The 22,689-nt window shown below is 31.7% G+C and overlaps 2 protein-coding genes across 2 annotated transcripts; both read right to left on the bottom strand.

Moving 5' to 3' along the window:
* Positions 1-215: 215 nt before the first annotated feature.
* On the bottom strand, positions 216-758 carry LOC143634218 (ankyrin repeat-containing protein ITN1-like). The gene has a single exon (XM_077102367.1). It carries the CDS (start codon positions 756-758, stop codon positions 216-218), a length of 543 nt encoding a protein of 180 aa, XP_076958482.1.
* A 7,001-nt stretch (positions 759-7,759) lies between these two features.
* Positions 7,760-8,956, bottom strand: LOC143634224 (uncharacterized). Its single transcript, XM_077102370.1, has one exon. It carries the CDS (start codon positions 8,919-8,921, stop codon positions 7,839-7,841), a length of 1,083 nt encoding a protein of 360 aa, XP_076958485.1. The 5' UTR covers positions 8,922-8,956; the 3' UTR covers positions 7,760-7,838.
* Between the last annotated feature and the right edge of the window lie 13,733 nt (positions 8,957-22,689).

Here is a 22,689-nt window from a genome sequence, read left to right as displayed (position 1 = left end):
TCTCACGACGAATTACTGTTAGTTTTTTTCTGTAAGATTAAATCCTATCTTCAGGGTTGGTACATAAAGTATCACATCAGCTTATGCCATTTTGAATAATTACCAAAAGAAATCCAATATTATGATGCGCGCGTTATAGTTATACCTACCGTCCAATATTAAAATACAACTGAATAATGCGACCAATCATTCTCTCCTATGAGGTTATCCTAAGCTCACTTCTTTTGCCAAAGATTCCATGACCATATGTTGAAGAAATGAGGTCTACAAGTAATAGTAACCGCAATGGGAAGACATGTTAATGCAACAATTGGTATCAGGATCCATGACTTCTGTTGTCCAAACGTGATATATAGCGTTGCGCTAAAGGCAATCATCATGGATGTTACAGACATGAATAACATCACAAGGCCGAGTATCAATCTGTTAGGTAACTTGTAGAGAAAATCCTCTTCAGCATAACGTGCTGTGAGAATTGATAGAAACAACAACAAGGCGGTGGTGGATGTGAACAATGAGATAGCATCCGAGGCGGCAAATATTATGAAGCTCGGTCTAGTTTCATAAAGTGCTTTCCCAGTTTCCCCATTGTTTTCGCCTGGTACAGTAATGGCTGCTGCAAAAACTATTGTGATAATAAGTGCAGCCGTGATTGTGTATGAATCGGCTGTCTTTTTCATCCATTCTTCACCTTCTTGTCGTAAAGCCTTGTGTTCTTTTCTAAAGATCATAAATGGTGTTTCATCTTTGAAGTTCATAGCCTTGTGCCCTAATTTTTAGCCCTTTCTCTCCCTATAAATTTATTTATGCATTTGTGAAATACCACTTGATATTACGGAGTACTAAATTATCGATAATGATTAAACATTCCATAAATTTTAAACTTTTAAATTAGCCTTAAAGATTGATTATTAACCGAATATACCATGATTACAAATTAATTATTTCTAAAAAGATTTTCAAATTTAAATTTTAAAATTTAGAATAACTTAAATATTTTAAAATCTGGTCACACATTCCATAATTAACCTCTTCAAATTTAAAATAACTTGAATATTCCCTATTTTATAACATACGTATTTTAGTTTAATTGACATTAATAAACATTTTTTTAGTATATATGCTTAATTACCTGAATTGTCTATTAAATCAAATATTCGAAGATTCAAAATTAAAAATATGGTTCAACATAAATTTAAAAATTAATATTTTTAATATCTGGTCATACCTTCCTTAATTAACCTCTTCAAATTTAAAATTACTTGAATATTCTTTAATTTCAAAATCCCTAATTATATGATGTAAATAAATTATTTCAAAATCCCTTATTTTTATTAGTATTGTTTAATTAATCAATTGATATTTGATACATCTGATTTAATATAAAAGAACCTAACCAGTCATTACGGATTTAAATCTATCATAATTGGCTCTAATTTTATATTTATAAGATTTGACCGATTGACTAATTAAAAATATAACCAATGGAGTATAACTTGAAATCCGTAATCACTTGCAAGTAAATTTGTTTATAATAGGAATCAAATCAACCATATGATTAAGGAGGTACAAACACACACACACACACACACACATATATATACTGATTCTTTGATTACGGATTTTTAAACGTAGAATCAATTATGATATATATAACATCATATCATGTAAACATGGATTTTAAAATATGGTATAGATTTAAACATATCAATTTAAATTATATTGTAATTATAATATAATATAAAAACATTATATTCAACTATTTCTAAATTTCAAAATCCCTAATGTAGACCTCCTAATTTTCGTTCATATTTTAAGCAATTTCAAAACCCCTAATTTTATGATTTTAATTAATTACATTTATATCTTCCTTATTTACTCATCTTTAAAAATTCAAACATGTACTTCTTATGTATAAATACTCTGACATTCACACAATTATTCTTATACCATCACATCGGATTTAGCAAAATCGAATTTGTTTGTTTTTAAGGTATATATTTTTGGTCGTGGTTATATAATTCATTTTGTTGTTTATTTGTTCGGTTCAAAGTATAATTGTTCAAAAATTAATAGTTTGTTTATTTTTAATTTTTCAGCATCAGGAAGATGGAGCTAACAAACATTACAATGATGAACCAATTGGATGTGCTTAACAACGACTGTGTCCTCAAGGTTCGTATTTTGAAACTATGGCGTCTCAAGGACAATAACATGCTCGGAGAAGATTGTTCGATAGAGATGATTTTGCAATACGAAATGGTATTGTTACATAAAAATAAATACCTTACCATAATCCGGACTTTTACTTTTATTCCAAATTACAAATTCATTAATTTTAGTATATTATTCACGGAATTTTGTACTAATTATTGGATGGTGAATGATTTATATTTATTGGTTAGGTTTTCACCGATTTTGTACTAATACACATTTATATGTCTTTCCGGTAAGGTTATATCATTTTCCGGTAAGGTTTACATTTGTTCACATAATTCAAATCTTCCATAATTGGTAATTTAATTATTATGTGATATTAATATTAATATTTAATTTTATCATTTCAGGTCCCCAACTTGATATAATGGATTGATGATTTGTTGACGAGATGTCTTATTTTTTGTTTAATGTTAATGTATATATTTATTATTATTCATGTATTTAATTATTTTTCACAATTCATGTAATTTAATTGATTGTTATATAATCCGGAAATGAAATTCAATTTATCATCCTATAAGACATTAAATTAATTATAGTAAGATAATCAATCTTATATTGTTGTTGGTCAAATTCCAATTAAATCACTAACGTCAACGAAATTTAAAACATTATTATATTTTCCAATATTATCGTATTTAACATATCATATTACGTATGGATGTTACATGATTTATATTTTTCCACCCGTGGCGACTACGGGTCAATAACCTAGTTCAAAATTATATCAAAATACATTTAACATAATTACATTCAACATATTATAATCTAATATATTATGAATAATACATGTGTTTCTTAATGAGTTTGGATTTTTCTTCTCAAAGTTTTATGGTAGTTATTTTTTTATTTTGGCTTTATTTCAGTTTTTGATTTTTGTTAGGTTTTAGTTTTATAAATTTGATTTGTTTATGTTCGATCTTTTTTTGTTTCTTTTAGTTTCGTTTTAGGCGGATTTAACTTTATTTAGTTTTTTGTTTTGGTTTTTACAGTTTTTGTTTTTGGTTTGGTTTTAGTTTTTCAGTTTCATTTTGGTTTTTATTTTAGTTTTATTGGTATTTGGTTTTATTTAGATTTTTGGTTTTGGTTTTGTTTTAATTTTTTTCAGTTTAATTTCGTTTCAATTTTTATTTACTTTATTTGGTGTTTGGCTTTAATGCCTATTGCAAAATGAAAGAATATGGAGGGTTCACAAATTAAGTGAAAGGTTCACATAAGTTTCAACTTTCAAGTGGGTTGAAGTCAATGAAGTGTTTTTTTTTTATATTCATAACCAAGAAAAAGGAATTCGCATTTGGTAGAAAGGATTTGAAAAGCTAAGAACGTTTTATGTGTTACCCTTCATTTTTCTTCTTAGTGTTCAAGTGTGTTATTTCAATTTTCATTTATGAAAATGGGTCATTTTAGAAATATTTCGATTTGCTTTGGCTCTGGTCAAAATGGGTCATTTTTAAAGGATATCAGCTTAGTTTTGGTCAACGAGTCAATTTAAAAAGGTATCGATTTCGTTCAGGTTTCATTGGGTCTTTTTAAAATTGTATATATTTGGTTCGGGTCATAACGAGTCAATTTTAAAATATATCGATTTGGTTCAGGATAAAATGGTTCATTCTCAAAACGTAACGATTTGATTCTAGTCAAAACATGTCATTTTTAAAAGGTTTCAATTTGGTTTTGGTTCTGGTTCTTAATGCGTTTTGGACGTGTTTCAGTTTATTAGGGCGCAAGACTTTTCATATGAAATGTAAAAACATTTTTCGTAGTCTGTTAGTCACTATGTTTGTTGGATTGGTGTATGAATTTTTGTGTCATCAACTATGTTCCCGGTCCAGGAAGACAAGATGCCCGAATCATTCTTGGATACTTATCGGGAATCTTTCCTGGATGCTTATTTTCTGATTTGCTTACTTTCCAGGCTAATGTTAGTGAAGTTTGTCTGTTTTTTGTTAATATTATTTTTTAATGTTTATGAAGTTTATCTTTTAAAGTTTAAATTTTCTTCGTAAACATTCTACTATGTAAAGTCATTCTTTGTAAGTTTATGTACTTCAATACTATGAATATGAATTACAATTAAAAATCATGTTGCTGTCTCGAAAAATATATTAAAAAATAACTTGTTTGAAATTATAAATGTTTTTACTTGACGATTTCTATATTTCTATCTATATCATGCGCGATTCAATAACCTAGTTATTCATAAAGAAGACCGATACGAAAAAAACCCTTTACTTACCTATGTCATGAATATTAATATCATATTTGTAACGTGACACCAATTTGTTCTAATTTTTTAGTAAGTAGATAAAAGTTGGCTAAGTTCTAAACCACCCAATTTAAGCACATAACACACTTGGATATATTCAAGCAATACAAGTAAGTTTGTCTCTGGTGGTGGGTGGGTGGGGATGAATTAAATAGCTCGTTTTACCATCAAGATTCTTTAACTAGCCACTTAAAACTAAAAAAACCTCAAAATAGCCACTTTCTGACGGTTGGGTACAACATACTTGAACTGACATCCGACTAATCTATCTGACACTATTTCATTTTTTAACCAACAACATCGATGAATAACCATGTAAACGGTCGCTCCCAGTCGTTTTTAAAAGCACGAATGTTTAGTTATTGAGCCGGCCACTCAACAACCTTTAATCGAAGAGTCCGGTTGTTTAATAAATGGTCGACCCTATAACCAAAAGGCCAGGCCTTCATATCTTTCGTCAGGCATCGGGCATTAATATCTAGTTCATTAGGTCTCAGTATCTATTCTACAAGGCCAGGCCTGCATATCTTTTCATAAGCGTTCTAAATATATATATTTATTAAATAAAATAATAATAAAAAAACAAACAATCCAAAATGATAATAGAAACATTATTTATTTTTAGTAAAAATTCTAGGGCTATGGGTAATAAACCATACATTCGGTAGATCTAACATTAGAAAATGTATACATTTAGGATGTTTGCAACGATAGGAAAACCTAAACATGGGTAACACTTATGCTTATTGTTTGAGGGTATTCATTTTCAGCAATTGTCATGATATCCATTTTATTCCATTCAATGTGGCGGTTGTTGAAAATGTTGTTGCAAATACCTAGAAATGTTGTTGTAAAGATATGAAGGTCTGACCAAAATGATATGAAGGTCCAATGGAATAGATATAAAGGCCCTACGAATTAATTATGAACGCCCGACGAAAGATATGAAGGCATGACGGAATATATCCGATGACCAGCCATTTATTAAATAGTATGACCGATTGTTTACAGGTTGTTATAGGGCTGCACCAACTGTTTAATAAACAGTCGGCCTCATTACTAAACAGTTGTATTTTTAAAAACGGTCGGACCATTTACGTGGATAAGTGTCTGGATGTGGTTGGTTCAAAAACGGAAGGATGTCAGATAGATCATAGATCGGTCGGATGTTAGTTCTAATATGCTGGATCCGACCGTTTTAAAAGTGGTCATTTTGGGTATTTTTAATTTGGGAGGGCTGGTCAAGGAATATTGTTGGTAAAAACGACTATTTTGATCATTTTCCCTAAAATTGGTTGTGCACCAACCTCTTGTGTCATATAACTCAGTGTGATAAATTGAGAACGTTACATAACCCAACTTCACCAAAAGCTTATAATGTGTTTAAATCGCGATAATACGATTTCTAAACATAAAGTGAGTGATGTCTTGAATAAACATACCTACATGTAGTAAAATATATCTTACATGAACCAAACTCTGTATAGAAGTTTATAAAAAAAAACATACTCTTTGTTGAGATCGACACAAGAACAAAAGGTTCCCCTTTTATCCAGAGTTGCCGTAATTTGGGCTCATCATGGTCTAATGCACGACATATTATTAATGTAAAGTTAAATGAGTATCGATAGATTTGTAGACGCTCAAAAGTAAAGAATAAGAGGGTTTTCAATACGATCTTATTATATTAATAAGCTTATTATTATTATTTAAGTCTATCTTTTATTTAGTTTCCTTATTATAGTCAAATTATGTTTCCTTATTGTTTATCTTGTTCTATTTTTATGTCATTGTTTTCTATTATTATTTTGGGTCTATTTTCTCTGCTTCTCTTGTGTTCTTAGGAAATTGACGGGTGTCTCAAATAAACCATACTAATTGATGTTTTCATGGAGCCTTAGCCTAGATGGCTTTGGAAGAATTATTGTGGAAGCATCCACGATTACCTCGTTTCAACCGTACCAATTTTATTTTATTTTTTATCAAAAATATATTTCGCAGATAAAATATGCTTACCATACACATACTGATTTTCGAACTGCCATTTCATATATATCATATAATAAATAAATAAATAAAAACAACAATTCAAAGCTTATTCACGAGGCATCTTCTAAAATTCAATATATATGTTTGGTTGAATGTTAGAAGGCATTATTTGATCTATTTTTTAATAACAATATAGACTTAGGAAACAACCAGCATATGCTATAGCGACCAGCTGTAGCGAAAAGCCAAGCCTGCATCAAATAAACATAATTTTAGTCTACCATTAACACATCAAATGTAAAGTACGACATGAACGTACTTTTCATGTTTTAGATACTTTCAAGTATCCTCCCCATTGCCGGATCAGGTTCATATACACGTGTGCGTGCGCACATAGTCCTTTTCATCTATTTTGAAATGTTTTTAACCCATTATTGTGCTATAATTATATGATTACAGATATTATACAGTACACTATAGTATAATCCAATTTGGATGACACATTTTTTGGAGGTTGTACGCATTAAAAGTACAGTATGAAGGATTCTCAACCCTTTTGAAACCCATTTTTTTAGCTGACAAGTCATAACTCATATCAGCACACATAGGTTCAAATTGCAACTTACAACATTATGCTAAGTGCTAACTAATTATAATCTTTTATGGCACCCAATTTGCCAATGATCACATGGAAAATGACAACATCAGACGATGTTATGGACACTTATTAAAACCATATTCACCCAACTATTTCAAGTAGTCAAGATGAGAAATGGGCAACTCCTTAACAACATATTGTAGCACCACACCAAAAATGGCTGGTGATAGTGGCTCTTAAGTTCTAGACATTGTCATAATAAAGCCATAAAGACATCACTTATTTTAGAGGTCTCGTGTTTATTTAGCTCTTGAATCACCTTTTTCTAGTTAATTAATTAAGCACACTACGCAGAAGCTACCAATTTCACTCAACTGAGAAAGAATGTGAGCTCTTGTTTGTCCTTAAAACATATTGTACACTTTAGAACTTATGCTCTATCATATATCTATGTAGCTGAGAAGGCCAATAGCGTGATGCTAGTTATGCATTAGAAAACTATGAACTATGAAGACGAATATTGTCTATGAGTACATGAAAGGATTATGAATATCCAAAACAGTAACACACCATCAGTACATAAAATCAAATTTCAGACCCTATAAAGCAAAGTAATTACCAAAGAAGAGTTGAGCAGCCTATAATGTATGTTGCACATCTAACAATTCTACACAGCAGATATAGTAAGGCATACACATGAATGTATTCATTCGTTATCAAAGAAATGCATATCATTGAAATGGTAAAGAAATCATTGCAAGTACCTCATATTCGAGTGCACGAAGTATCAAAATCATCAGGCGCCACACGAGCAATCCAAGTACCAAGTGTCTTCTTGACATCCGAGTGATTAACATAAGCCAACTCATACATACTACACAGATTCACCACAATCGTCTCATTCAACGCGATCATAGGAATCCTCTCCAAAGCACTCTCCATCACCTTAATAGAATCCGACAAATCACGCATATACATCAAACAAAGCGCCTTATTATTAATCGCTACCACATCCGAGTTATCCCTATCGATACACTCCTGATACTCCCTCACCGCCGACGCATAATCCTTCTCAACCATGAACACCAATGCATTATTCCTATTCACAAGATTCAACATCTCAACATCCCCTTTAATTTCCTTCACAATCCCCTCAATCACACCAAATGTCCCCTTAGCACCTTCCAAATCCCCAAACTGCATTTGAATATACCCTAGCTTCGACGTCAAAATCGCTCTAGCAACAGGAGCCGATTCCCGGGTAATCAAATCCTTAATCAACACCAAACACACACCAAACTCCTTGAAACTCAAATGATGACTTATTAACGAATTGATCACCAAACGCTCGCGTTTCTCCCATACTTTACGTGACGAATCGGGTAGCTCTTTTAATAACTTCTCTTTGATAAACTGGAGTAATACATAAAACCTATCTAGCGTCTCCTGACGCTTACCCAACCTCGAAGGAAGCTCTGCATGCAACCAGCGGAGCACGAAAGGCGCCATGGAGCCGTGGCGGTTAGGGTAATGATGCGGGTACGTTTCGTAGCGATATATATCTAGACCTTTTTCGACTAACTCCAGCTCGGCCACTGCTTCGGAGAACCGACGTAGTTTGGTGAGAGCTATGGCGTTGTACGAGAGGTAAATAAGGTGTTCGTGTGGTTTTGAAAGGAGAGATCTGGCACGTGCCTGTGTGACTTTGTCGAGGATGGATCGCCATGCACCGCGGCAGGCGAGCTCTTGGAGGGAGGAGAGATCGTAGCAGAGGTCGTTGTACATTATCACGGAGTCGGTATTGTCACCAACGTTCGTGTTCGGATCGTCGGAATACGGTACGGACATTGTTGGACGATGGGTATGAATTAGTGTAGGTGATCGTTTGCTGATCGGAGAGGTGGATCGATGAAAGAGTGGCCGGTTACGAAAGTGGTTTATGAATTAGTAAAGGTTTGATCGGTTGCTGTTAATGTCGAATCTTATAACTTTTAGAATACAATATAGTTCTTAAATCTGGGCATCCCATGTTTCATAATCAAATACAAATCATTCTTAACATCAAAATAGTGAGAATCAATTTGCTATTATTATTAGATTTATTTTTATAACTGTTAGCTGTTATTTTTTGTTCGCATTTTCTGATCACCAATTATGATACGTTATAAATATTTGTTGATTTACATTTGATTATTATTATTAGGTTTTTTCTTATATTGTTATAAGTATTTATTGTTATTATTTTGTTGCTAATTTTGATTCTTTTGTTGTAATTGTTATGGTTTTTTCTTTTGTTATTATAAAATATTATTTATGTAGATTAGTATTGTAGTTGCTATTATTTCCTACATTCTCAATTTTAGTAGAATGTTATGTCATACCTAATTATAATTAGTTTTTGTTTGAACTATGTAGTTTTTATTTTTAATAAAACTTTATTTTTATTTTGTTACTCAAAGTATAGGTTATGTTTTTTTTATAATAAGAAGAAAAAAAGAAAAAGGTATATAATACTTGGAAAAAATGGGGTCCTCAAAGATAGGTTTGATATAAAGAGGAGGAAAATCTTAAAACTGATTCATTTTGAAAGAGACGGAGATAGAGACAGAAAGAGAGATAGAGAGAGTCCATTAACGAGTTTTTGCTTAAAACACGATGGATTGAAAAACTATTTACTAAAATGGATAGTTTCAAAGATATTTACCAAATTAAGCGATTTTTGAAAATCTCATTTTTCCCACTTCTGATATCATTGGATAATCATAATTTCTAGATAACCTTTTAAAACTAAATTAAAATAGACAAAAAAAAATTTAATCTAAAAAAATAAATAAGTTTACATTTTTATTTTTCATCATGTTTTTTCTTTAAATTTAGTAGAAAGAGTATTGAAATCTCTAAATTATTAAAAAGTTGTTTTGAAATAAAATCTACATATGAAAGCACGTAATCTGTAACATCATGAAAATTTCGGATCAAAAATGCCAAGTTTCAAATATAAAGGACCAAAAGGAAAAGTTGTATTCTTGGCCGATCCCGATACGCGACGGCCTTAGGCCCAACGTCATCGCGTATCGCGATGACGTGGTCTGACAAACTAGCACATGTCCCGCCATGTGTCCACAGGTGGCACTACGTGGCACCGCGTCTGCCACGTGGCAAGCCTACATGTGATTCATCATATCTATGTCGCGATACGCGACGGCTATCCCTTGGCCCATCGCGTATCGCGACGTGGACCCTAGTCAGCCTATAAAAGGGGTGCACCGGCCCTCATTCCATCCACACACAACTCTCATACATCTCTCTCTCTCTATAAAATTATCTCTCTAAACCTCGATAAGCATGTCACGATCCTACCTCGAAATCCGTGCCATAAAACCGACGTTTCTCGATTTATGTGCCATAACCTGATGATGTCTTGAAGGACGTGCCACTCAAGAGACAACCTGATGACCGCCTCGAAGTACGTGCTAACAAGAATTGAAGATCGGTGTGCCTCGATTCGCGTGCTAAGGAAGTTTTTTATCAAGGGAAGCTCGAGAACCGAAAAGGCGTCGAAGTGTTGTCCAAGTGTCTAGGGTTTAATAAGCCAACCAAGGTAGGGATAATGCCCGAATAAAATGTTATTATAATATTAAAAAACTTAAAACTCTAAGTCGAAGATATACTCGATACCTCGAAAATAAACAAAAGAAAGTAAAACAAAGAAGATATAAAGATAAAGATAAGAATATAATTAATTCTTTATTATAGATTAAGTATAATTATTATTTAAATGATTTTGAATAATAATAATAATAAAGAAATAAAATATACGTTTCTTCAAGAAGAAGAAACGTAGTGTTTAAGAAAAGTAAAACAAGTAAAAACTAAAGGTTAACTTGTAAAAGAAAGAAAGTATTTAAACTAAAGGTTTAAAAAGAAAATATAATTGAGGTAAATATTATACAAAAGATACTAAAGGTCTTAAGCCAGATAAAAGGTTATACTCGTACTATAGGTCCGAGATAACAAGAAAGACCGATCAGTGAAGTGAAGCTGATCTTTGAAAAGGTGAATACGCCAAACTTTATAAACTTGTTTAATCGAGTTAAATTAAATTGATTACATGAGATTACGTATCTCTTAAACATTATAAACAAAAGTTTCTGCTGGCCCTCAGGCTGTCGTGTACATTTGTTTGGATCCTTACATATGTGGTAAGTCGGTGGGCACACCGCGCCACACCTAGTTATTTGCCTCTGTCACGATGGGCCGGACCTAAGTTACGTCCGAGTGGGGGTAATCATGTGTATAATGATGTTATCTAAGTTATATCGCACGCTGTGGTGTTTGCTGAGCGGTTTCGAGTAGAGTTAAGTATATAATTGTGTTTTGTTTTAACTTGATTATTCCTAACCCACGATGGGCCGGACCTAAGTTATGGCTCGAGGGGTAATTAAGTAAAGAAAATATTTTATGCGTCAGCTTATTCACCAGCATGTGTTGCTGACGTATTTTCAAACATTTTTACAGGTAACGAAGGTTAACCGAGCTTGAAGAATCGAAGTGGATGGTAGATGATCTGATAGCTCAGATCTTTTTGTTAAACATTAAAATATGTAACTGGTGGTTTATGAAACAAGTAATCTTTGTAAACTTTAAACGGGTATTTTTATAATCCCGTTTTTTGATTTTTAAATAATAATATTTTAAATCCACGCATATATTTCCTCACAAACTCGTAACTCTGATTTAATTACAAAAAAGGTACCAACATTTGGGTCACACGCCTAGACCGTGGTTTGGGGTGTGACATAATCTCATTGGATAACTTTGTTTTTATTAACTTTTTTTAACCATAAATAAACACAACTTTAAAAAAAACTATATAACAAAAAAACTAATGAAGAGAATACCTCAGCTCGTAATACGCTACAAGGTTGAGTGTCGCTCGAAAAGGCTCAACAAGTCAACTCGAATGAAAATCGAGCCGGGGCAAGGCTTGTTTACATACCATTATTTTAAAGCCGAGCTTTTCTTGAGCTAACTTCAAGTGAGACGCGAATTATAAACTTTTTAACAACCCTATAATTTTTCGAGTCGAACTTTTCTCTTTAATAAGCTACAAAACATTTTTTTTATATCCACATGTCACTCCACATTTGTTCATCATCCTCATTGATCGATCAAACCGAGCTGGCTCAGCTCATTTACATATGAATTTTTTCGAGTCGAGTTTTTTTAGCAATATTCAAACGAGCAACTAACTTTTTAAACAACCTAGTTTATTTCGAGCTAACCATTTTTATTCATTAATTTAAAACGTTTTTATATAGTTTTCTTTTAACATATTATTATATAGTAAAATAAACATATATAAAAATAACCTTTTCCAACGAGATTATACTTTGCACGCCACACAGATCTTATTAATTTATTTGTAGACACCTTTTTTTTAAATTAATTAGAACACAACGAGATAAAATTTGAAATGCAAATTTTTATTTGTCAATTTAATCTCTTTGTTCCATCTTAATTTAGATTAAAAAAGTTATTGAGAAAATAGGAGTGAGAAAAATGAGATTTTAAAAATCACCTAATTTGGTAAATATTTTTAAAATCACCCATTTTGGTAAATAATTTTTCCACTCACCCCATTTTAGTAAAAAACTCGTCCATTAACGCCTTTCTCCTCTCTTGTCGTTGACTTGTCTTAATCTCATCATGATTAGTCTGGGACATGCCATTTTGGGAATTTAATTAGAAGGGATGCTATTCTTCGAATCTCCCTTTTTAGAACATTCTCAGCAGATCATTTATCCTCCTCATTTTTATAATTAAACAAAAAATCATTATTTTTTCTCAATCCTTCACTCACAATCACTCTCAGAAAGTATTAAAAAGTTATTTAGGATAAACAATGTTTCTTCAAACTTACTCATTAACAGTAAAATTTTCTATTTTATGCTCTCACAACTACTTCATATAATATATTGAACACAATTATATAAATATAGAACCTGTTATGAATGATGTAAGATGGATTACTCCGAGGGAAAATTCCCAAAAGAGCCTTTTTCTGGAGAGAGAAAATGAAAAATGGCTCACTATTCTTCAATATTCTCAAAATTGACAAAACATTTGGTCTGGGGCGATACTTGGGTAATGTTCCGACAGGATTCAAAAATATTTGAATCTGGTCTGCTATGTCCAAATTTAAAGTTAATCTCGTCTTTCCCGTTCAAATTTTAAGTGAATTCCGTCTTTCCCGTCCAAATTTTGAGAATTGTTTTTTTCTTCTTCTCTAACACTCTTTCTCTCTCCTTCAATCCCTCTATTCTTTTTTATCTTCTTCCTCATCTCCATTTTCTTCTTCTTCATCATCATCTCATTCGAACCAGAATACCTCTGGCCACGAACAGGCGTGTTAGGAGCATTACCCACCTCCACCGGTTTACCGGCTGTCACCGGTGGCTCAACCATATTTTGCAATAAAACATCCAATGATAACGCACCATGTTTTCACCAAAAATTTGCTCCAGTTAGAAGAAGAAGAATAAGAAGAAAAAGAAGATGATGATGATGATGATGATGATGATGAAGAAAAAAGGAATGAAAGAATGTTAGAGAAGAGGATAAAATTTGGACTAAAAAGGCTCAATTCACTAAAAATTTGGACGGGAAAGACGGGATTCATTTTAAATTTAGACAGGAAAGACAAGATTCACTTTAAAATTGGACGGGGCATGTGAGATTCTCTTTAAATTTGGTCGGAGTAGATGTGATTCAAATATTTTTGAATCACATCAAAACGCTACCAAAGCGTCGCCACAATCCAAATTTTTTGTCCATTTTGAGAATATTAAAGAATATTGAGTCATTTTCCACTTTCTCTCTAAAAAATGGCTCTTTAAAAAATTTCAAGAGTTTTCCTCGAAAAAATTATATGGTAGTTAATAATGAGTTAAAATTAACAACTAGTGAGTATTTGAGGTCTCAGGCTTAAAACCTGACTTATGAGGGTTTTTTCATAGTGGTGTGTTTCCTCATTGATAGTGTTTTTAAGTGAGTCAGGACTGAAGCGTCAAAATTAATATGGATGGTTGAAATATCGTCTCAGGAAGTCTCACTTGGGGATTGTCAGTGAATCCAAACGTTATTAAAAAAAGAGTAAAGTGTCATTTTCGTCAATATGGTTTGATAAATAATACGAATTTAGTCCAAAAGGTTTATTTTTTGCATATGGACCCTCCACGTTTCCAAGTTCTTGCCAATTACATCCAAATTACTAACCCCATTAAGTTTTAATCGTTAAGTCAGGGGTAAACATGTATTTTCACTATTTCTTTATTATAATACTTATCTCAGTGAACTGGGTTTTTGTCCTTATGGTTTGTCCAAATATGCGGGTTTAATCCAATAGTTTCAAGTTTGCAATTTTCGTCCTTGTAGTTTCATTTCACTTGCAATTAAACCCGAATTTATTAACCTCGTTAAGTCTGGTCGTTAACCCATTTGTGTGCCTCTCACGTGTTACCAGTTTTGTTTTTTTTCTCCCCCAAATAAACCTCAATCCTAATTCACAAGCCCTCTCACATGAGGGGCTGGGGTGTATTTGGGAAAAAAAGAAAGGACAAAACTGCCCCTCACTTAAAGGATACACTGATGGGTTTAACGATTAGACTTAACGTGATTAAAGAATTCGGGTTTAACTACAAGTGAAATGAAACCATAGGGAAGAAAATTTCAAATTTGAAACTAATGGACTAAAACCATAGATTAGGAAAAACAAAGGAACGAAAACCGCAGTTCACTGAAATAAGTATTATAATAAGAAATAGTGAAAAGACATGTTTACCCCTGACTTAACGATTAAATTTAACGGGGTTGGTGAGTTGGATGTAATTGACAAGAACTAAGAAAAATGGAAGGTCCAAATACAAAGATGCTTTGACATCCAAGTGCTCACAATACGATTAAGTAATTGTCAAAGACATTAAACTTTTAAAGGATTAATCTACTATATTATTAAAACAATAACTCTTTCTATAAATAATATGCATTCTCATAATTTCTTACTAATATAATAATCTAATCTAATCTAACTATACTATTAAAATAAAAATCTTAATTACCTGAATTGTATACCTTAAACTAAAAATCTTAAATTTATTATTATCTTATATTATACAGGAATATTATATTATCTCGTCTTTAGTAAACATCATTCTAAATACCATAAGAGCAAAGTATATAATGAATACAACCTAAAAAGATTATAAGATAACATATTTGCGCCAATAAAATTGTATAATAAATTATCGATAATGAGAACATTCATTTATAATGGATATTATATTGGATGGTTGTATAATAAATTATCGATAATCATTAATTTTTAAAATTGTATAATAAATTATCGATAATTATTAATAAATTTAACATATATATCTTACCAATAAAATAAGTCAATAATTAAAATGATTATTAACTTTTGTAACCGATGTTTCAGATTTTAACCCTAATTTTTAGCCCTTTCTCTCCCTATAAATTTATTTATGCATTTGTGAAATACCACTAGATATTACGGAGTACTAAATTATCGATAATGATTAAACATTCCATAAATTTTAAACTTTTAAATTAGCCTTAAAGATTGATTATTAACTGAATATACCATGATTACAAATTAATTATTTCTAAAAAGATTTTCAAATTTAAATTTTAAAATTTAGAATAACTTAAATATTTTAAAATCTGGTCACACATTCCATAATTAACCTCTTCAAATTTAAAATAACTTGAATATTCCCTATTTTATAACATACGCATCGAATCAGTTTCTAAACTTCCGTTAGTTAACAATTTCGTTAGTTGTAAACATTTTCGTTGAAAGCATTGAGAAATCTTTAATTGTGTGCGAACCGGAAGTATCAAAGTTTGTGAAGCATATAGAACACTCTAGGTGATGAAATTGCGCACGTTGAGCAGTTAATTCTGTTAAACTTGACACAAAGAGGATACGTAGGTCGGTTTATTATCTGAGTCAATTTTTTAGAAATCTTTAGTTTAGTTGGACTGTGGGATACCGACTAAAGTATGATTATTTTAAATATTTCAAATATTTTGACTGGTTTTCACCAAATTTTGACAGATTTGAACGAACCTTATAGATTCTGACTGATCTTACCGATTTTGAACGACTTGGGCCAATTTGGAGCGGCTTTGACGATTTTGTTAGTCCAATTAGGTGAAATCGAATCAATAGCATACTGATTAGCGATTTAGTTGGTGTCTAATCACTATACTGGCAACAATGATATTCTTGAAAAATCTGCATTTGAGAAATTGGATTCAATCTACATAACCATATATTTCATAATGCCTTCTTCTTCATCGTGCATTAACAACATTTTATGGTCAACGATCTAACATTTTCATCTTCTCTAGAGTTGATAATGATAAAAAATAAAACGTTGGGATAAGACTCGACTTATCCACTTCATTATATGTTTGTACTATAGCTAGTCAATTTTGTTAGCATATATAGTCAAGTGATCTATATAATTGTCTATCATAAAATCCTACGTGTCGGTCTCAGGTTGTTCCCCCCATTCTCTAGGGTAACCAGATTGCTTGATTTCTAAATGGTGGCTTCTCATGCATTTGACCCGAAATCATGGGTATGGGTATTACCAAACCCAGATAGTCTTTAAATGGATTATAACATCTCATTTGTTTGTGAAACTCTTTCATAATCAAACAATAATCGGGTCTCACCAAACCCGGATAACTCTTAAACGGGTTATAACATCTCATTTATTTGTGAAAGAACCCCTTAATCATCAAAGAATAATTTCACGGGTTATGGGTCTTACCAAACCCTAATAGCCTTCAAATGGGTTATAAGATCTTATTTATTGGTAAACACTTTCATCATCAAACCCTTCCGTTGTTGGTCTATCATCTCTATCGTCGGTTAACTTCCGATACTACCCACCAGTCAACTACATCAACGCCCCCCTTTTTAATTAGACAAATATTTGTGTTCATATTTGTTCATTTAAAAAAATTAACATGCTCATGTTTGTTTATGTTTGTTCGTTAAAAATCTAAAAAACCTACACATCTCAATTGAAAATACCCAAACGCTAAAATATCTAATAACAAACTAATATATATGTATTAAATTAAAACAAAATTACGTTAAAAAATAAAATAAATCATCATAAAATTACAAAATGATTATAAAAAAACTTAAATAAACCCCAGTAATATAGGAGGATCAAACTAGTTTTATATATTTCTCTGAAGCCTTTATAAAAAAAAATATGTTACAAATAAACATTGTAGGCTACCATGTTGATCGTGAAATTTTATAGAATTATAATAAGTTGTCCACTTAAGGGAAGATAGAAGTACAAAACCGTAAAAATATACGTAGTTAGATCGATGTATTGTCGTTACGCGTTTACATAAAAATTGTGTTACATATACTAGCCACATATCCCTACCATCTATACATAAAAATTGTGTTACATATACTAGCCGCATATCCCAACCATCTATAGGCAATGAAATCCAACCCTCAATCCATCTTAATAACATAATTAAGTTCATTAAAACTGAAAGACTAACACATTAACAAAGGAGCCTAAAACCGACAATAGGCCCCCATTTTTTTTTTGACGGATTTCAGAAAATACCTCATCTATAGTGCAACACCAGTTGTGCTCTAATCTTTTGATAACGTTTTCCATTTATGGTTAAATGAATTTTAAACAAGCCAAATCGAGCATAGAACACACTTAGATGAGTTGGACCAACTGAACACATTCTTTTGATAAATTCAAGCCAAAAAATTAGTGGTGCACCCAACCTGTGTATCACAACTTGTCGTGATAACTTGGGAACGTTACATAACCAAATACTTCTAATGTGTTTAGAGTAGCATATGACTACAATTACTTCAAAGGCGCGTGGATATATAGCATCCTTTTTAGGTGACTTCTCAATATGATATTTGTATGTGTTTTGAGTAATGTCTTAAATAAAGACACGCATATTAAACACTTGTCGTATTGAATTACATCAACAAAACATATGTCTTGTTGAGACTCAGTTATACATGGAAGATTGTTCATGTACAACAAAACTACAAAAGGTTAGTTGAAAGAAATGAGATATATATGCGAGCCATCATGGATACATGAACAAAGTTGCAAGTTCTCATCACATGAGTAACTATTTTACAAGTTACTTTTGGGTTATGGAGATTCGATTAGTATTGGGTTCAATTCTACTAAAGTAGTGCCAACAAATAAAAATAAGGAGACGACCCGATTCAGTTTGTATCAAGTCAGTTTATGTCTTTTCTTGATATAAATATAAATTGATGTATTGTTCTTATAATTTCTAATCAAGAGTGGTGAGAGGCAGAAAACGATAATATTTACAACATGGTTGTAGCCAATGATTAACATAGGTCAGTTGAAACCAAACCACTTAAGTCCACATGTTTGTTGATTTTCTTAAATATTAGCTTGTTTAAAGATGCTAATGACTTTGTTTATCTCTTTTTATAACTTGATAATAGTAAATTTAATAACTAAATAGTGTAAGAGATAGAGATGACACAACCGAAATGTTCAAGCAAAACAAATACACACAATGTGAGCAAACAATCCTTACAAAGTTCTTTAGTTAGGGTTAAGGATGATAACTTAGGGCCAATGATGATTTGAATCGTTGTTCAATTATCTTGGATCGTTATTGAGGTTAATTGGTTGTTTATTATCATTACGAAGTCAACAAGGATCTATGATACAAAGTTGCTGATACTCCTTTTATAGTAGGGTCATTTTATAGTAGTATATCTTGTCATCTAAACATTATAACAACATTACCTAGCATTTATAACCACTTTAAACGAGTCTGCAAAGTTTCTAATATGTTCCTATAAATAGCATTCTTTCGTAGATGAGCTCAAAGCCCTTATCCAGCAAACCTATACCATCTAGTGAACTTTAACTGGAAAAATCTAATAAACACGTACAAGGAGATCAGTAATTACATTTCCCTTAATGTTCACCAACCATTAGTACAAGCACTTTTGGCATTATCTAACATATTTCAAGTCATCAATTCTTAGTGTCAGCACAAGAGGTAGCTTCAAAAGTGTGTATTCTAAAACTTAACAATGCAACTATCGCCATTCTCATGATTAACTAGCCTAGCTTCCTTCTCGTAGCTCCATAATTGTAGAGAGAGCCATAATCACATTATCCTAAGTGTTCTCCACCAATTTGTAGAATCGACACAATCTTTTGAAAAATGCATCAGACCAATTTAAAAGTGTTGGTATGTGGAAAGGTTTTAAAAGATTTTTCGAAGTATCGTGGTGATTCTACAAATGGATCAAGAACATTAAAGAAGGTGTAATTAATGATCTCCTAACAAATGTTTGAATATTCAAATCATTTTTGAATCTTGAATATTTTCGGATTATAACTCATTGTTAAAGAGAGAGATATAGACATTTCTAAAAAAATAAAACACTTTGAGGACCGCAATGGAAAGTACAAGCGTTCAGTGACCATATGTAGTACTGCCCACATGCAATATTACATGATATATTGCATATATGCAATGATCCTTTTCTAAAAAAGAAAAATCCAAAGTTTTTATTTTTTGGGACATACTGTATGTCCATTTTACAAAAAAAAAACACAAAGATTGGAAAAGAAATATATTTATTAAAAAGTACTAGCAATCCGCAATGAACATATATTGTATTACATATATGTATTTGTAATACATGATATATTGCATATATGAATATTACATATATGCAATAAAAAAGAAAATGGAAAAAGAATTGTATTGCATATATGCAACCCAATTATTTTACGTTGAAGATCGCAAGTGAATTCTCGTTACGGTCCTAGGTTTGTTTTTCAGAAAGTTCTCTAGTTCTCTCTTAAAGGACGCTAGCTACGGAAAATAAGCTAGGTCAAGTAATCATAAAAATCACGATAGCTGCATTGTGAGGCTTCGGAATACAAACACTTGGGAGCTGCCTCTTGTGCTGACTATAAATATTTATGGCTGCATATACAAGACATAATGCCAAAACACTATTAAAAAAGTGGAAAAACTTTAAAAGATTTTTCAAGAACTTGTGACGAATCTACAAATGACTGGAGAACATTAAGGTGGAGGTAATTGTTGATCTCCTTACACATGTTTGAATAATTGAATTACGCTTTATCGATCTTGACTATATATATGTGTGTTCAATTTTGCACGTTAAAGTTCATGGGATAATATAGGTTTGCTAGATTATTAGGTTTGGAGGTCACTTATTGAAGAATGAATGAATGATACATGAACATGTTGAAGCTTTGCGGACTCAATTTAGTTAGTAATAATTGCTAGGTAACGTTGTTGTGTTGATTGTCATGTTGAAAACCAAGTCTTGAGTAAAACTTCCTAATTAACGTGTCAAGACATACCACTAAGAAATGAGCCTACTATAAAAAGGAATATCAGCATTATTGACCGTAGTTGACTCCAATCAACCTAAATGATATTTCCAAGACAATAATTGAACAACGATTTTAACTCATCGTTGGCCCTAAACTCTATGTAAATGAGGTTGTTGAAGACATACTAATTAATGACAACATATATGGACTTTTTTCAGAAGTGAGAAGCGTTCAGAAAGAAACATTAATTAAAGGAAAAATATATGTAGAGACTTCCCTGAAGTAATTGGAAGTTCCATCATGCCACAAAGTTGCCATGACCAATGAAGCATTTGTACATCCCGTCTAACTCCAATACAGATTCAATCCTTAAAAAAAAAAAAGGAATAAGCATTATTTAAACTCTCTAAAAATTTGTTCCGGAAAAAAAAAAGTTTTAAAATGAAATAAGTATTATTTAAACTCTCTAAAAAAGAATTTGTTCCGGAAAAATAAAAAAGCATCTCGTGCGTACGTAGTGCAGATATACAGCACGGTGTGGAAGTCATAGCTATGTACAAGCACATTAACTTCCAATAATCCTGTAAGCAGATATACAATGCGTTTCGAAAACAAAATAAACAAACCTTCGGCAACGACTATAGGTCGAAATCGAAAGCTACTTGGTCAAGAAAGCAGCTAGATGAAACCAGTTCCACGAATAATAGGAAAAAACAAAACTCGTAAACACATAAACACTCAACCAAGATATGTTTGAATTGACAAACACTAATTTTAGGTTGGGCAGTAGTCACGGCAACTATTATTATGGCTCCAAAAGGACCAAATTAAGGAAAGTCTAATAATCAGTTTCAAAACTATATATAGAATGGATTGAAAATGTTGTAACCTACCTTTATTTCCCCTTAAATTCCTCTTTGAATTGTATATATCTTACATACATACAAGCCTGTAAGTTCAAATTTTGAGAGTTCAACCATAAAAATATGGAAACAAGATCATATAAATGGAGAATGAATATATAATTTTATTTAATTCCCATCTTTTCCTTTTTCTTTTCATTTATTTATTTGTTTCCCTTCTTTTATTTATTTGTTTGATTGAAATTACAATCATTAGAAGAAATACTATTGCAAACCATTTTTCCAAACAACATTAATTATAAGTTGTAAGTGTTATCAATTTGTCTTAGGCTACGACATAAAAAAGAGAACATCGTCAAAATAAACACTTGACCATCTCGAGGTATGAAATAAAACAATGGCCATGGCCACAGAATTTACCAAATTCTTTAACCAATGACACTCTTACACGCATCATTCATTTCCCACCTAGTCTGCGATAATTTATGGGCTTTCCTCGCCCTACTGACAACTTCAGCGAGGAATTTCCATTATATCTCGCAATTCATTGAAAAAAACTTTTTAATTAGATCTTGACTAATTAAAGATGTATTAAGGGTGCATTTAGCTATTTTAATATAATTAATAAAAATAGTAAATAAAAATTGCTTTCTCGACATTTTAAAGAAAACTTAATTGTTTTGCAAAACTTTAAATTCTAATTATTTCATACATATCTGACTCCATTATTTCTTCAATAGATAATTAAGAAATGTTTAAAGTTTTATTAGTTAGACTATGTGTTTTTGCTGAAGCCGGACAATTCATCCAATAATATTGTGTCATGTAGTGTTGATTGGATGTTGACTGGGCATTCAGTGAAGCCACTGCCGAAACCACCTGAGCCTGTTGGCGAACGTTGGCTTCTGTGAATTTCTGATTTATTTATTTATTTAACATTTTCTTCTAAATTTGGAAACTAACTAATATTACATTGAAATAAAAATTATAAAAGTAACAAATAATACTAATATAGTACAAGATCATCGGGATGTCTAGCCCACAAATGCTTAACCAACTCAAGATGAATGTTTCCATGGTCCTTGCGGTTCTTGATATATATGACGTTTTGGAGTTTCTCATCATCGGTGATTGACGATTCGGGTCGTGAGACGTCACCTTGGAAATTTTGATAAATAGTCATACCTTGGTCCTCAAGAATCATGTTATGAAGAATTATACAAGTGTAGACGACACCCATTATTTTCTCCCTTGACCAAATTCGTAGTGGCCTCGAAATCA

Source organism: Bidens hawaiensis, unplaced genomic scaffold (genome assembly GCF_021521415.1).
Source record: "Bidens hawaiensis isolate Kalapana, Puna unplaced genomic scaffold, B.hawaiensis_p1.1 tig00007035_1, whole genome shotgun sequence".
Taxonomy (NCBI): domain Eukaryota; kingdom Viridiplantae; phylum Streptophyta; class Magnoliopsida; order Asterales; family Asteraceae; genus Bidens; species Bidens hawaiensis.
Note: the sequence above shows the minus strand (reverse complement) of the source record. Positions and strands in the feature narration are given on the sequence as shown.

What these genes read in the sequence shown, in the direction of transcription:
- LOC143634218 (XM_077102367.1), bottom strand. Translation starts at nt 758, where the DNA reads ATGAACTTCAAAGATGAAACACCATTTATGATCTTTAGAAAAGAACAC.
- LOC143634224 (XM_077102370.1), bottom strand. Translation starts at nt 8,921, where the DNA reads ATGTCCGTACCGTATTCCGACGATCCGAACACGAACGTTGGTGACAAT.